The following is a 17722-nucleotide window of genomic DNA, read 5'->3' on the forward strand; positions in this document are numbered from 1 at the left end:
GGGTACTGATCCAGGTCGTTTCATCTTCCTGTGAAACGGAGCTGTGTTTTTAAAATGTTGCAACTTTGGTAAATGTCCTATTGGTTGTACTAGCAAAGAAGCACAGTGCACTATCAAGAGCATACAGTAGTTCTCTTCATATTTTGTGTTAATTTGGATATGCTTTTAAAAAAGCACAGCCCAAACACAGAGTCTTCTACAGCCCTTCCTGTCTAGGAGTGGCCATGGTAAGCTGCGATGGGCCAGGGCAGTCCATAACGCTGGACACTTGGAAATGGGTGGGTGGAATTCATACATTGCTTTGCAGCAAAAGACCGTTTTTCAATTATTTTGTGTATTCCTTTGCTTATCATCACAATAGATAGACTATCTTTTCCTGCTTAATTTTGCGGTAAAGCCGTAATCCTATGTTTATACATCAATTTGTTCTGTGGAATAGACTGAAATACTGATTCAGCATAATTTGAACATACAATTCATTAGGCAGAGATTTCAAGCCATCTAATGGCATCAGCGTATTCTGTGCACTGAAAATGCTTTTGAGTTACCTGGCTATCAAGAGGCATAAGAGAAATGGATTTATATTCTTTTGGTCTGACAGATTTAATTGTTTCTTAAGTCGTGTAGCTTATCAAGTGATAGTGTATTGCTGTTAGCAAAAGTGTGAGTTTAAAATTCACATGATATGTACTCCACTTTTGGAAATAATTGAGAAGGTGGATTTTGTGTTCTAAAATAATCTCATTAACTTGTTTTTAACCTTGGATTTGTTTACTTCATCCAGGGATGAGTCTGAGTTTGAAGCGGATTAAAAGGATTATTAACTTTAATGACACCTTTGGCTAGCTAACTCCGCAAGTGGTTGTAGGAGTAGTTTCTTCAAGGAACCAGTAATTCACAATTGCACGTCGTAAAGCTGGGTTTCACAGAACAATCAAGCAGGAAGAGGAGCTGAGCTATGAAAGGTGTTCATGCATTTAAGGAAGCAGAATATTAAGAAGCATGTGATGATTGGAACCTGGTGTTCACTTTCCATATGAACATCGGAGATTCCGGTTGGGCTAAAAGCACCTGACAGTCAGAACTAAGCCATACACAACTTCCAGTGGTGTGTGTTTGTTTGTTTTTTTAAATTGTGTTGTGTTACCAAGGTTTGTACCAGATTCAGACCAGAGGGATTAAGCAAGAAAACAAGGTGAGGACCAGGGTTGAAATATAGGAAACACAGGTAAACTGTTGCTTAAGCAAAGACACAGCCCAAGTGTCCCTTTAGCCCTTAATGCCTAGGAGTGACTATTGACAAGCCATAATGGGTAAGGCCAGTCCAGGTTAGGAGAATACGTCACTGTCAGTAGGATGCTCCAAGATGAGTTTGTGTGAAGGTTTTGTCACGTCTCAGAGGAGGTCTGACTATATAATTCATTTTGTAGGATAAATTTCAAAGAAATTATGTGAAGATGAAAGCTGCTATTTTGGCCACCGGTGATTATAGCATGAAAGCTCTTTCTCTGTATCTTACCCCAGTTAATCTTCTCAAACCTTTGAAATGAATAAACAAGTGAATCCTTACAGTTTGTACATATTGCAAGAATGAAAAATCCTAACTCAAAAGACATATTCTGTATGACAGTAGGGTTTAATTTTGCTAGGAGTGATTTGTTCCCTCTGCTGCCACTGATAACCCTCAAATTCCTAGCTTCTGCCGAGAAGACCAATAGGAGTTCAGTGTAGATTGTATACTCTTGTCATGTGGATCAGAAGGAACATACACAAATCTGCTTGAAAATTTAGCACCCTCAATTTTTTTTTTAAAAGACATTATTTTGATTGCAGTGACATATGTTTTATTTCTTTGTTGGCTGCAGATGGCACGTTTCCTGGTAAGTGTGTTTTGCTGGGCCGACATATATTTTAGCAATCAATTTTGCTTTGCCTTGTATAGGCCTTTTTTTTTTCTTTTAGGACTTATTGTGTTGCCTGCCATTGCCTTTCTTTGAAAAGGGGTAAGACTTCTGTCTGATGGACATGTTGAAATATACTCCTGATGTTGTATCGTAGCTGGCACGAATGTCTCGGCGGGGGGAACGGGGGTGGGACTGTTCCTTAAAACTAGTTTCAGAATAAATATAATTGTTGTTCTTATTGTGTATATCACTAAGATTGGGGTTTGTAACAGCTCGGGAATTTTGTGGGCTATAATGTGAATGCATTTAATAAATTTAAATAAATAAATGGCTTTGGCTAATACCTCTTTTCTCCCTCAATTCCTTCCTTCTTATGAAACAACATGAAAATGAAAGGTGATGTTTCAAGTTAAAAGGAATTATTTTTCTTTGTAAGTGGAGGAAGCAGCAAGGACTCACTAAATTAGATACATCAAAGGCTTGAGAGTACAGGACTAATTTCCATTATGTCTCGCTGATTTAGACTTAGTTTCATCTCATTTTGAACCAAAGCAAGTGCCTTGAATATTGAAATCTACCTTGACTTTGCTTCTTGATTCCACTGTATGTGTAGTAGTAGTAATAGTAGCTGTAGAAGAAGCGCTTGTCATTGTAACACTAACTCTGATTATGTTTGTGTGGCTAGGCTACACAGAATATTCCACAGTACTTCCCTAAGCAGCTGCCAATACTAATAGCAATTCATTTGAATTAGAACTAGTTGTTTTCATATAAAATATGCTGCAGGATTTATCATTTTCCCCCTAAACAATGTAAAACCACATTTAGTAGCATCTCTCTCTCCCTCTCTTCTCCTGTCATAGGCAATATGATATATATACAGAATATTTAAATCCACCCACTCATTTGACCTCAAACACTGCAATTTTTATGGTAATGTGCCAGCAAGTAATAGTGGAGAGATTTTTCTTTTGAAAGATACCTCATTGCATTTTATATGACTATTTATTTTTAAAGCATGGATGGAAAAATGGTGACATGAGAAAAGCATATTTTTGATAGGATATACTGAACCAGATTAAAAATATCTGCATCTGGATTTATGCTGTAGAACTTTGAAAAGGAAGAAGGCTGTAAATTAAATTCCAGAGAGGAACCGCTACCAAAGTGTGCTGTGGCATTTTAAAGACTGATTTATTATGGTATAAGGTTTTGAGGGCTGAATGCAGTTCTCCAGATGTACAAAGTTTTATTGTTAGTTGTTAGAACTGCATTCATGTGACTTCTATGTGTTATATGTCATCAAGTCGATTCTGATTTATAGTAACCCTAGTGAGGTTCCTTTTCTTCCCGTAAAGCTAGCTGTGAGCTTTCTTTTTGAACATTCTTCCTGTTAGGATGAAGAATTATGGGATTTGTAGTCCCCCCCCAAAAAATCCCATTCTTGGAGGCTTGTGCACTTTTTTCTTCCCCTCACACATTACGTATAGATTAAAAATGCTTTTGGAGGATTGACAGACTCGTGCTTCATCCTTATCCAGCAGACTGCAGTTTGTCCCTGACATAGTCAGTCCGTTATGCTAAGATCATAGTTCATGGCATGATCTTGGTGTGGGCCAAACTATGCTTTGTGCAAACCAAAGTTTTCTGGCTTTGCATGGAATAGAAAACCATGGTTTCCCAAGAATGAAAAAGTAACTTTAGAACTTGTTGTATGCCATGGTAGGGGAACAAGAAAGCCTGTGAGCCTGAAGCATCCATCATGTACATGTACAGTGCTGTACTACGATTTGGCTTTAGATCTGAACCACACAGTGGCATATTCATATTTTCAGATCTGTGCTAAGGGCTTTACATTATTAATACTTTACTCTGAAACTTCATGCCCTTTATTCACAAAATAAGCACAAAGTAGCACGCCTAGTTAAAGAGGTTTCCATCTTCATAGCCATTACACTATGTTATGAATATGTTGATTGATTACAAATGTCTTATATCTAGCCAGGACTACTTTGCAATTAATTCTCATATTTCAATATGGACACTGGATAGTATAAAAATGTGGTGCAAAATGGTTGGTAGAAGGGGAAATACATTGTTCACATTTGCATATTTTTTTAAAAAATGAAACTCCATGATTTCTGTGTCATAAAATTCCTAAAGTTTGTTATCACTAAAAAGAAAATTATTGTATATGCTTTACCTTGAAACAGTATGTTTCCTCTAATAGAGAAAATTGTATTGAAACCTAAATGTTTAGGTCTATGCTTGCATTGTTTTTACATTTTTTGTCTTAAAATATGAAATTCTATTTACCTTAATAATTGTGTGGTTGTTCCCTCTGGTAAAATCGAATGAAAAAGACAAAAAAAAAACCTAATAAAATATTTTTCACTTGCCTTTTGGAAGCATAGAGAGAGCCCAGCTACCCCTGTAAAGTCCTCTCTCCCCGATTTCATGATAGGTTTACATTTAAGACCAGCTTAAGAGTTATGTGAGTTGAGTCTCTGGCTGTGGAGCCAGGGGTTGGGGGTTTGATTCTCCATTGTACCTCCTGGGAGAAGAGCCAGTCTGTGTTCCCTTGGCAAGCTGCACAGTTCTTGGGTGCCTCTCGAAGAATGGAATACATAGTAAACCCCACGTGAGTCTTCCCTTCCTAGAAACGTCTAGGGTCACTATATTGGAACTGATTTGACAATACACTACTGTTATCATCTAAGAGCGGGGAACTTCCATAAGGAACTCGTTGCTGTTATGAGGAGTATGTAAGCAGCTGAATGATAGTTGTTAACATCAGGTTTATTTGTTTGTTTCATTAATTATAACAGATTCACTGTCAATTTAGATTTTGTCTGTTCCGGAAGTGACTCGTTTTGATACCTGCAGTGTGAGGATGCCCCAGACATTTCCAGGCATACTTTGATAAAATCCATCGTCTTTTTAGGCTCTGCTACTAGCATCTCTCTCTCTTTTTCCCCTCGCTCAGTGGTTAGGGTTTCTTCACCTTGCTTAGTTGTTGCTCACTTTTAGGCAGGGGGTGAAACTGTTTTATTTCAGTGAATTGTTTGTAGATTTAACATCCTTTTGTTGTCATGGACCAATGCTGCCTATTTGCTCTTCTAGCCTTATTAAAGATTGCTGCTGTCATTTCTGTTTTTTAAAAAAATCACGGTAAGCTGTTTCAGAGGTTTGCTAAAAAGTGAATGACAGATAAGCTGACAATTAATGGAAGGGAATTCTAAGCAATATATTTATAAGGCCTGTAGTTCTAATTTCATGTTATTCCTCTGGTTGTGATCATGTTCTCAAAACGTCTTCCTTTAGGCTCTGTGTATGAACCCCTCAAGAGCATTAATCTCCCGAGAGATGGAGAGAGCCTGTGGAATAAGTTGGATCATTACTACCGAATAAGTGAGTCCTAAGAAAAGACAAATGTTCTGCCTATGTGGTACTATATGTGTGCCTGGGCACATATGTGTATGCATGTCTTACGTGTCTAGTGTTACTATAACTACTTAAAAATTCGGAAATACTGGTCAAAATCCTGTTGGGTAGGGTTCTGCCTATACAAGGAGAATCACATCATAGTCAGTGGCAGATTGCTATTGGTTAAAGACTTCCCTTTTCATTTTGGGGTGCATAACCTTGTCTCATTGTGTGTGAGCTGTGTTAGAAATTGCACAGGGGAGTTTTTAGTTAGCAATATTTGGTTGATGATATCATTCCAGTTGCAGCATTTTGACCAGTGTGGTGTGTTCTCCTAGATAGCCATTGTTATTTATGTTGAAAATCCAAGGACCATTAACAAAAACAAACTTGAATGATCACTTTCTGCCCTAAATTTATATCTGTGCACTTAGACAAATTCAGAGATTGTGTCTTGGATTTGCCTTCACCAATTTGAAATGTGGTAGGTCTGAAGAAGGAATAGTTTCAGTTATGGTGTCAACACTCTGAAGAATCCTCTCCAGGGAAACCTGTCCAACCTCTTCTTTGTTTTCATTTCACCCTCTTGTTGAGAACGAGTTGTTCTGAAAGCTTTAAGGGAAGACTTGATTAAATTGCATTTTTCTCTCTGCTGCTGGGGAAAGTGAACCTCATTTAATTCTGAAATACTATTTATCAGTGCTCCTCTCAAATCTGGTGGGGTTTTTTTGTCCCTTTATTGCCATATTTTTATGTTTTACTGCATGCTGCATTTAAGTTTTTATTTTGAAAAGAAAAATCAAGTGATTAAGTAAGATAAATGATAGTATGTTCTTGTCATGTAATATAACTGGGATTGTAAAAAGTCCAGGCCCTCATTCGGTGGCAATGCTGCTTTGTTTCCACATATTCGTTTTGAAGTCGCATACAGACCAGATTAGTTTTGGATGGAGTTGAATGCTGCTGATGCACAGTAGGCATAGCCATTTTATCATATTATCTTTTAAAACAGGCAACCAACCGTGAGCCATATGGCCCGCTAAAATCTGCTGTGTCTTCAGTCAGTAAGTGCCTGCTCATTTATTTGAATCCAGCCAGGTAATGGCTATGTGATTCATCACTAAAGCAGCAAGCTTAATTATTCAGGACTAAAAAGCTGCCGTGACAGCTCAGCCTAAGACAGTCAGCAGAAACATTTCCTTAACATTTGACAGCATGAGAAAGTTTCCTTGGGCAAAAGTCATTATCTGCATCCAACATGAAGATTTCTGTTAGACTGTGTTTGATGGCAAGGAACATTTTACCTCCTTGTCAGGAATTCTCCCTGCAGTCTCAAAGGAAGTGAGAATTTTTGCCCAGCCCATGGCCATTTTGTGAGATAATCTGTAGGCATCTCTAAGACCTTCTGAGTTCCCTGAAGGGAGGCTATATCAGTTAAACTTTCTTTCTTTCTTTCTTTCTTTCTTTCTTTCTTTCTTTCTTTCTTTCTTTCTTTCTTTCTTTCTTTCTTTCTTGTAGTGTAGAAATTGAAGGCTGTGAGAAATTAAGATACATTTTTGTTTGTTCCTCTTGACAGTCAAGTCAACGGTGTTGCTTTTCCAAAGCCCAACCACTGGACTCTTTCCCACACAAACATGTGGTGACAAACAGAGGGCAAAAGTACATGACAGTCTTTACTGTGCTGCATGCGCGTGGGCACTGGCACTTGCCTACAGGTAAATAGATTGTTTTCTTGTTTGTGTGACTGCCTTAAATGTGCTCCAGATGTTTAGCAAAAAGCCTATCAGCCTGTATTCGGCATTTATGAACAAAAATGGAAAACAGGTCAAAACAAGCTATAGTGAAACCTAATACAATTTCTTCCAGCTGTTCATCTCTGTAGAAGTGATTTTGAAAGTATATGTTTCAAGTTCCATTTTGTTTGTTTTGTTTATGTTGTATCCCTACAAGCCAGAGTTTTCCCTTTCTGCAACCAGGTTTCTGGTGATAATTATCCTAATGCCAAGTCTATGCCATCTCCAGCTTTTCCACAGTTTTATTGGTCTGCATGTCTGTGGATTTTCAATTGACATGTTGTCTGTCTCCTAAAAATATCCCTCATCAATGTGTTTGTTTGTAGCTCATTCCATGAATTTTCCAGCCACTGCTCACGGAATATAAATATCTCCTCTAGTGGACCCATCACCTTTATGAAAAGGTGGTTATGTACTATTTCAGCATGCCGGTGTGTATTTATTTATGCCATCTATATGTTGCCCCTAACATAAAATCCTGGGAGGTTTATAACAGGCAAATGTAAAAATGAAAAACAAACTTTTAAACAAAGCTTTAGGTTTTTCCTGGTGCTGCTGTGCTTTCTGATGCGGTGTGCAATTAATCGATATTAGATAGGTGTAAGATTGCTATTAATATCGAAACAGCAGTCACTTGTAGAGTGAACAACATAAAGTTTAATGTTGAATGATACCAGTCAGGATCAGAGGGAAGGAAACTAAGATACAGGGTTATCACAAAATGAAATGTCTGGTAGTAATTGAATCTTAAAATAATACAACCCATAAAAGAACCTTTTATGTCACTGGCGGAGGGTTTTTCTTTTCTTTTGTCATCTATCATAGAGAGTAAATGGTTTTAGGATAGCTTTTATTGCAGGCTAGGGTTTATAGCCCCAAAAGTTACTCCAAAGGGGTAGTGAATGTTAAACCTACAAAAATGAATTACGTGTGCAGTTTGGGTCCTTTCTTTGTCCAGTAGAAATCTTGCCTGGGCAAGCCCAAGGACACTTAACTAGAATGGCCACCATGCCAGGCCTTCCTTTTGTGTTGCTTCCTGGAAGATGTCACATGCAAGTTAAAATAGGTAACATCAGTATCAGTGTCAACTGGTAAACTGACTAATCTCGACCATTTTGGATCAGAAAATTTTTCCAGTACCTTAGCTAAAGTGTTACTTGATGTAGGACCTCCATTGGAAATGCATGTTTATTAAGGAAAACTTTGTATGTCTCTGAACAGCTTATGAGTGTTGATAGAGCAGAACTGTAGAGAGGGGGATTCAGATCCCCTCTAAACGAGTCATGCTGTCTCATCCTCCCATGAGGATCCTTCACTTGCTTACTTTCTAACATTCTAAAACACGTTGATGGACTGCACAGAATCTTAGCTGCAGCTGGTGAGCCACAGTGCTGTAGAAGTGAAGACACTGTTGTCTGTGTTTGCTGAAAGCTAAACAAATATTAGTTTTAGTTTTAGTTTTTATTCAGCCTATCCAGCCAAAAGGTCAATTCACAAATTTGCATTTCTTTGGATTATGATGTCTATTTGTGGTTTTATCTTACTCCTGTGTTTCCAAAACAATAAACACAGATTAAGCCTTACACATCCTCCCTAGGAATAATCAGCTGGGAAGCATCAATCTCATAACAGAGTACAGCTTGTGGGGGTTTGCTTTATGTTTTGCTTGAGCATATAAGAATGATTTTGCTGATTTTTCCAGGTTTGCCTAGTATGCTCCTGGCATCCATTCATTATTACTAATAACTTTTATAAAATGCATTTTGATTTTTTTACTGCTCCAGCCTAAACTAGCCCCCCTAAAAATCTATGAAGCTGAATTTACTTGTGGCTAACAGATTCTATTATTTGAGTGGTTCTGTTCTAGGTGGGACCAACATAGGATTTTGACCAGATAAATTATGTACTTACGACATGTCATTTTACAAAACTTTGAAACAGTCAACAGAATGTCCTTGTCAGTCATCAGCAACTGAATGCAAATTTTATAATTAAAGGCAGTTTAAAAAAAATTATAATAGTTGTTACAGCTGATAGAGCTTCCTTGTTTTTCACATATTGGTGCATTCGTCCTCACAATATTTCTTTCAAAAACCACCAACTCTTAAATGTTCATTTTTCCTAAATCCGAGATTTCTATTTGTAGTTATCTGTGTTCACTTTTGTTCGTGAGATCACATTCAAATGTGGTATGCCTTCTGCGTGTAGATTGAAGTGTTTTACTGCAACTGTGGACCTAGCCAGTGTATTTCAGAACAAGATGTATTCAGTCTTTGTAGTCAAGTTATGTCCAGCCTTTCCTGTTCTTTTGCTTAATTACTGTAATGTGAAAGTGTGAATAAAATAACTTTTGTTGATTATAGAGAGGGTGGAAGTTGGTTATCTAATTGTCTCTTTGGATATTATCAATGAGCTATTGGAACTAGAATTCAAAGTGGCAAATGAAAATAAATAAATGAAACCCAAGCTGGAGAAAAGAGAAAGATTACCATATCAAAATAAATTTGGATATAAATGTGAAATAATTAATAATAATAATAATAATAATAATAATTTATTGTCATTGTAAGTATATACACATACAACGAAATTCACAATGTTTGTGAATAATGTTTGATACTTTAGTATATTGCATAATTAAATATGATGAAGCCATCTAAATGATAAAAGATGAGCAATTGTAGCTATAGAAGGATTCATTAAAGGATAGCGTTACCATAGTAACTCCTGAGAATACGTTGAAATCTGAAGTAGTTTTACAGTGCATCAGTACTTAATACTTTCTTTTCACCTATTACATTGGAAGTATTTTTAATTGAATAGAGTACCCTAGATATATAAAATATGTAACTAAATGTATAAATGATGACATAGGAATCAAAGTAATCATATACAGGCACTGGAATTTTGTTGTTCAACGTTGCGCCCACAATGATGCTGATATGATCAATGGCATACTGAAAGTGTGGCCTATAAATCTTTGGCCATGAATGGAATAGAGAATATAGAAACAAGAGGGTGAGCTTCATTCCATTTGGTCAGGGGAAGAGCTAAGCGGATTTCTAACTACTTCTTTCACCAGGTCTGCACACATTGGGAGAATCTTGCAAGCTGCAAGAACCTCATTTGGTACCTTTTAGACCTTGAAAAATCAGCATTATGTGGTTTTGGAACCTCCAGTTTCATCTCGTGGTTGATTAACTGTCTGGTGCCATTCAAAATATAATTTTTATAGACATAATTTCCTCTTCCAGTTCCCAGTACCTTCTCATTTAAATGGGTTTGCCCTTCATGCTCTATGAAGGATGCCTTTGTATTCCAGATGTATTATCTTCCCATTTCTGGCATCAAAGTGTGATTTGCATCCAGAGCTTGATAGTGTGATTTTCTTAAACTTCTCACTCCGTTGTTGCCCCCATTAAAATTTGAGGTCATGGTGTAGTACAGATTTGATTTCAAATACCAGATTTTCAGAGGCCCAATATGTTCTGCTCGCTGCTGTATCAAAGTTCTGAGCCTTTGCAAGGAGGCTGGCACTCTCTGGAATCCATGGTTCAGGTTTCAAATGCTGTTCCCATTTCCTTGCCAGAAGGCAATTGAATCAAGGAACAAACCCTCCCTTCCCCCAGTCTTCCTGCCATGGGAGCAAAGTCTCAGGTCACCTTTAGGGAGTACTGGGTATAGCTCCTCCCTATAACGCTATCTCCACTCTATGGTGGCAGTTGTGGGGTATGTCTGTGAAGGAATCTAGCCCTCCAAAAATAGTGGGACAGCCTTCACAACCATGGCCAATGATATGAGATGATGGAAATAGTAGTTCAGAAACATCTGGAGAGCCATACCACTGTAAGCATAAGGTCTTCTCCAATAGCCTAGGTCTCTTTGTATTTTCTTATCTTTACAGAAATGATGTTGAAATAATTTCCCTACTGTGGATGTAATTTAAGAGGTCTTGGATTTTAAAACAACAAAAAGTTGTCTATGAGAAGATGGTGGGAGAGTTTATTTTGTTTTGTTAAATTATCTGTTGAATAGCAGTGTGCACATTAGTTGACTTTTGGGAAGAACCTGCTTCAGATTCTAGCACAGCATGGGTCGTCTACAGCAACCAAGCAGTCAGCCATCCAAAACCAAGAAGAGTGGGATAAATGCTATAGTATTCTTTTTCAGCTCATTGTAAAACACACTTATCAACTCAGACTATTGCTTTCTGCTGGTCATCAAACGCTGTATTTTTTTCCCTAATGCAGAACACATTGGAAGGTAGTGTTAGTTTGACTGTGCTGTTTATGAGGCAAGAAAAATGACATGGGAATGCTGAATAATTTATGCCTTCTCCCTTGCAGTCAGCATCACCCAGCAAGGAGATAATTTTTTTTCTTTTTCCTTCTCGAGTGCAGCTCTGTACAATTTTCATTTGAAGAGCTAATTATAATTTCATTTCCATGCACAAAATTCCCTGTCAAGTGCAAGATGATCTCTTCCACAAACAGCTTTCACCAGCAGAGGCTAGTTTCCTTCCTGGTTTAAACTAAAAGCTTTGTTGTTTCTCAAAAGATGGCTCATTCTATCAATGCTTTCCACTGGAGATATTCATTTGCAACTCTTTGATTTTTCGCACTACTTTTTTCCTGGCTGAACCTGTTCACCTTTAAAAGCTTGTCCCTTCCCTTTTTTTAAATTGACAGCTATTTGTCTGAAGTACCCTTGGTAACAGCAAATCAAAACTCAAAGCATCTTAACCAGTGGAGTCGCCACTTGAGGGGTTCCATTTAATTACAAGTTGCAAACGTCGACTTTCTGAATGCATATGCTTAATTTAATACCTTTCCTTTTAAAAAAAATGTAGAACACTTAAGTTATAAATGCGACTGCTGAGCACAAAAAAATAGCTAATAAAAGGTAGCCAGGATGACCCTTGCATTCTTCCACGTCTGCCTCATAGAGGACTCCTTGACAGTTGCCTTTTGTGACAGCATTAATTCCCTCTCCCTATTGAGTAGATACTGAAATTGATAGTGAAGATCTAAAGGTTTGTATGGGTGTTACTTTTTCCCTGGTATGTTATCAGAAGCAACTGGATCTGCCTCGGAGCGTTCCCTTCTCCTGCTTCGGTGCTTTAGCTTTGAACCAGAGGTATTAGAAGTCGTGATGCACGTATATAGACATTTCCATTATTGGCCTTAAATTTGTTATACTTGGTGATGATTGAAAATGTACATAATATTAGGAAAATAAAGTTAATGAAGATCTCTGATACTGGAAAGCTATTGGTGGGAGGCTTCCACTGCAATTTTTTGTACATTTTATCGGGTGAGTGTTAACCCTCCTGAAGAAGCAGTGCCTTTTCTGTTACAGCCCCCATGCTTTGGAATGTGTGTCTAGACTCTTGTACTTTGTTATTATTTTGCCTCTAGAAAGGTGTTTTTGTTTTTATTACCTCTTTCAGTCATGCTTGGTCAAATTTCCTCTTTTTCGTAATTTGAATCCGTTGTTTCATGTCCTACATGTCAAATAAAATAGCATACTTGCTGATCATTTTATAATTCATTATTTTTGTGCTGGCTTTCTTTAAAGGCAACTTTTCTTTGACTTATCTTCTACATCCTAGAGGCTAGCCAGCTATTTTTTCAGCCATTCCTTTTATTGGAGGAAGATTGATAGGGTCTGATTGTCTCACAGTTAACTGATGGCACAATATAAAACATTCTCAGTACTTAACTATCAGAAGAGGGATGCTGGTCCCTTTAACTTTGTTCTGAAGGCATTTCCAATTTGTTCCATGGTTATCTTTCTCACTCAGGCGTATTGATGATGACAAGGGAAGAACCCATGAGCTGGAGCATTCTGCCATAAAATGTATGCGAGGAATTCTCTACTGCTACATGCGCCAGGCTGATAAGGTAAAACACCGCTGTGTGGACACAGGCACGCTCTTCATTCTGAGGGATTAGGTTAATTGTAAGCGTTACAAATGTTCCAAATGGGAATCAAATTTAAAGGGCAATGGATGTAATAATGGCAAAGGGTGCCTCCAAATAAAGGTTTGTTTTTCAGGCACTGGGCCTAACATATTTAAAATCTGCAGGCAGAGAAGCTTTTGACACTGTAAATACACTCTTTGAACATATTTCCAAAATTCCATCTTTTAATTGCTCTTGGAATGTAGGCTGATAATGGGCAGGCATCCCTTGTTTAAGTAATGTTTCAGATGCATTGCAAATGGGTAGTCTCATGAGACACGCTATGGGAAATATGTCGAACTGTTGAATCGTGGCATTGGGAAGAGCTTTCTTGAGTGTTTGTTTGAACATGGAGGGAGATAACTTGGGTAGGTGGGTGGAAATGCAATTCATGTGGATGATGCACAAATGGCAGTAGCAAACATCTGTGAAATTACTCATTTTCTGTCCTGGAAGATAGATTTCCCCCCCAGATCTCAATGAGGCAGGTAATATTGCATGTGACTATTTCATCTGTGTTGCATACGTCACCCAGGTAGACTTAGCACTCCAGTGACATTTTTGTACAAGACTGCCTCCCTTCGAATGCCAGAACCAGTTCTCAGGCATATAATCAAGTGCAGTACATTAGGATCCCCCAGACTGCAAGAAATGTTAACACACGTTCTGATCTTTGTAACTTTCAGAAAAAGGAACCCACACAATCTCCATTTGCCGGCATGTGTAAAGTTAGGACTTAACTTTTCTGACATCTCTATGCCAGCTGTCATGGGATCTGTGAATAGATGAGTGTCTTACTGAACAGCTGAGCATATTTCACCAATTTTTGGTTGCTGCAGAGAGAAACGTTTAAGGATATCTATTCACAGGAACCTTTCCTAACACAAATCGTGCCATTTAAATGCTTAGTAGAAGCTCTGAATGATCCAAGCATGCTAACCACCTCCCTAATTATGCGGGGGAAGGAAGATATTAAGGAATAACAAATCACACTAAGTGATCTTTCTTTCCATAGAGGCATTGCTAGCAGGAGTGTATGGATTTATTCTCACTCAATCTTTTTTAAAAACCAGAGAGTTTAAGAATGCATGACCATGCTATTTAAAGGATGGCGTGTCTTTTCCCTCTTCTAGCTGCTCTGAAAAATTCAACGTGACAAGGTCTCCTTTAAGTAAGGTGTTTGTCACCTTTCTGCACAGGTTGATTTGACATGGTTTTCTGCAACCATCTTTGATAGAGATAATTTTGGAAAGATTATGTATGAGTTGACATCCCCGGAGAAGCCTGTCTTAGGCTTCAGAAATGGAATTGTTTCCTTTGCATTACTTGACATATGAATTCCCTGTTACAAAGTTGGTGTTGTACTGGAGGATCGTTCTCAGAAGCTTAGAAAAACAAAAGGATATTTATGAATACTAACTTTAACATATTTTCCTAAGCAAACCCGTTTTCTGCATGGACTCGTATCTCAGCAGAAATATTCCTTTTTCAAAAAGCTATTTTATGACACCTTGAAAGCCTCCCCCTCCTTAGCAACAATCCATACCTGTATATCAACAGCTGCTTCTGAAAAATTTCAAAAGTGGTTTGACATTAGAAGTGGGGTGAGGGTAACTTGCTTCCAAGATGTCAAACCACAGACAGACTTCATTTCAGCTGGCGAAATGGATGTATCCCTGGATTTATTGAAAGCTGGATGTCTACAAAATATGCCAGTATTTTCAGTCTCCCACAAGGTATTAATTATGAAAATGCCATATTTTCCCATCGTTTTCATAATGTTTCATCCTAGGAAGATTTTTGGAACAAGAAGCATTTGCCCTGTGTTATTTGGGGTGGTTTCTGTCTTTCTCTCATGCAAACTGTGGTTTCTGTAGGCATAGTTTTTGAAATATGTAAGTCTGCAGCTAGCATGAGAATGCCTTGCCAGGAAAAGAATGCATTAAAATGATAACAAATAGGAAAGTGAATGTATTCATTAGTTGATGGCAGAGCTATTTAACAAGCCTATAATTTGTCTACTCAGGCTTGACATTGCACATCGTTATCAAGAAATATCTTTTCAAATGTTATGCTACAGTAGAAGTAATTTCATTCCAGAGCACAAAGAAGTTACTAGTTGTTCTAATGGCAGCAGTCATTTATAATGTGAAAGCGTAAGGACCTAACTCATCACTCTGTTGTTGATGGGTTTTGAAGAAGTAGTGTAATACACCTGAATGCACCATGGCTTATATTTTCATTTTACTGAGGTGTCCAAAGTCAATATTTTAGAGACCTCATATTAAAGATGTCTCTAATAGGCGGCACTTAATCATAACTGGAACAGCACAGAGTTCACTATCTTGTGTTTTCTCTAAATTTATCTTTCAAGGTTTAATTTAGCATAATCTTAAGTTTCTTCAGGCATAGAATGCTCTTTTATATTGCACAGTGGCAGCCTGAAGAGAAACTGAAGCAAATAAGAATAACGAAAAAATAAAAACAAAGGTATTAACCTATACATTTGCTGTTAAGCTGTCTTTCCTTTTCTACGGGGAGCTCAAGGTGGCCAACTTCAGCAATTATCCCAATTTTTTTTTAATCTTCCAGTACTGTTGTTGGGAGGCATGAAGAAACATTTCTGTTAACCTTGCATCAGAGCTAGGGAAAGTTTCTTTCGGGGATAAGAACTCCCAGAATCCCCCTGTTGTATTCATAATCTGAACTTCGTTATTTTATTGATTGATTGATTGATTGATTGATTGATTGATTGATTGATTGATTGATTGATTGATTGATTGATTGATTGATTGATTGATTGATTGATTGATTGCCCCGCCCATTTAGACTACATCTACTTTGGGCGGCTTACAATAAAATAGCATAAAACCATAGTTAAAAGGAACAATTTAAACAGCAATATTGTTAACATTCAAGATGGAAAGATAGAAATCAGTATAGACAGTGGAAAGAAAAAAAAACAAAAATCAGGAAATGACATGGGGGAAGGCTTGCCTAAAGAGCCAGGTCTTCAGTTGGCTCTTAAAAACACCCAGCGAGGGAGTCTGTTCCAAAGTCGAGGGGCCACTGCCGAGAAGGCCTGGTTTCTTGTTCTTTCTTTCTGGGCCTCCCGTGGTGTTAGGCCCCTCAGCCGTCTTTCCTGGCTATATCGAGTGATTCGAGTAGACCTAGGTAGGAAAAGGCGTTCCTCCAGCTCTGTCCTGTGTCACCATACCTTTCTCTGGTCCCACATAATTACCACAGTTATTAATTATGAACAGTTCAGTATGAGTCCCATATTAAGGCTGCAGGCTTGTTAGACTGTGGAGCACATATGTTTGTTTGGTCTAGAATAGTGGTTCCCAACCTTGGGTCCCCAGATGTTCTGGACTACAATTCCCAGAAATCCTGGCCAGCACAGTTAGTCATGAAGGCTTCTGGGAGCTTTAGTCCAAGATCATCTGGGGACCCAAGGTTGGGAGCCACTGCTCTATAGTCTTAAACAGCAAAATCCATGTGTTCTGTAAGGTAGCTTCCCTGACTGCTGTTCTCCCAATATTGTGGACTTCAACTTAAATGAGCGACGGCAGCTAAAGGTTAGATATTCTTGCAGCCCCCCAAACATCTGAAGAACAGCACATTGGAGAAGGGTGATCTAAGCATTGCTAGCATGACTGAAGCTGAATAAGCGCAATATCAGTGAGAAAGGGATTATGATATTATTCGAGATGCGTGGGATGAGTCACATTGTGAGGGCTGTTCTTCCTTGTGATCTAAGGTGCCCATAGCTGTCTAACGTCGATAAGGCTCTTTGGATGATGGCATTTTAAAAGTTGCTGCTGCTGCTGCTCCTGAATTTTAGGAGACGTATATGGATTGCTTTATTTGTGTTCTGTGTCGTCTTGGGTATTTGTTTGAAATGTGTGCTGTATTGGAGTCATTGATCTCCCTTGATCTGCCTTTTCCTGTTTTATGGCTTCTACACAAAATCTGATGCTTTTACTAATAGTTAAAAGTTTAGAAAGTTGGCCAGATAAGTTGGAATGGCATATGGCTAAGCAGCAATAAAGACGGATGAGGAGATGGAATGAAAAGAGATGGGACAAGGTTAGAATGCTGCCTGAATCATGATGATAAATCATTGGTGTAAGCTGCCAAATTACTTGGTTTCACTTCCTGCGCTAGAAATCGATGAGGTGAACCATTCTGCTAATTAATGACTGTACATTCTCTTTCCCCTTTCTGTTTGGACAGAGGAAAAAATAGGAAACAATGGAGGTTATAAGCCTTGGTTGGAGAGAGGAGGAGCAGGTTTTATGTGTTCAGACTCCTCCCCTTGTCAATAGGCATTTGAGATTGTGCTTTATTACAGATTTTTTTTATTAAGCTGCATGTGGAGCTGTCAAATAAGCAAATACATAATAATTGAAATGCTGGCCAAAGCTATGAAACAACATTTTCCAGTTACCATGTGGAAAACTCCATAAAAGCCGTATTTTCCTATCCATCAGTACAGAAGGCCATTTTAGATTGTTAAAAACCTGTCTGGAGGAAGTATTAAGTTAGCAGGTGGACCTGTTGCCTTTTTTTGTGTTATTACTTTGTAAGTTGTAGGCTAGAACGAAAATGGATCCTGCCTGTTTAGTGCTATATA

At 38.1% G+C, this 17722-nt stretch overlaps 1 protein-coding gene across 9 annotated transcripts in view; it reads left to right on the top strand.

Moving 5' to 3' along the window:
• PHKB (phosphorylase kinase regulatory subunit beta) overlaps positions 1-17722 on the top strand; it is a 99964-nt gene that overhangs the window by 7914 nt on the left and 74328 nt on the right. For 5 of the 9 annotated variants that reach the window (XM_078380446.1, XM_072980974.2, XM_078380447.1 and 2 more), the window contains 3 exons: positions 5229-5315; positions 6907-7045; positions 12927-13026. In XM_078380446.1, coding sequence (XP_078236572.1) covers positions 5229-5315; positions 6907-7045; positions 12927-13026 — 326 coding nt within the window. Of the gene's footprint in view, positions 1-1865; positions 1881-5228; positions 5316-6906; positions 7046-12926; positions 13027-17722 lie in introns of all 9 variants that reach the window. The other 4 variants (XM_078380445.1, XM_072980973.2, XM_072980971.2 and 1 more) reach the window with 1 other exon arrangement.

This window comes from Pogona vitticeps, chromosome 10 (assembly GCF_051106095.1).
Source record: "Pogona vitticeps strain Pit_001003342236 chromosome 10, PviZW2.1, whole genome shotgun sequence".
NCBI classification, from domain to species: Eukaryota; Metazoa; Chordata; class Lepidosauria; order Squamata; family Agamidae; genus Pogona; species Pogona vitticeps.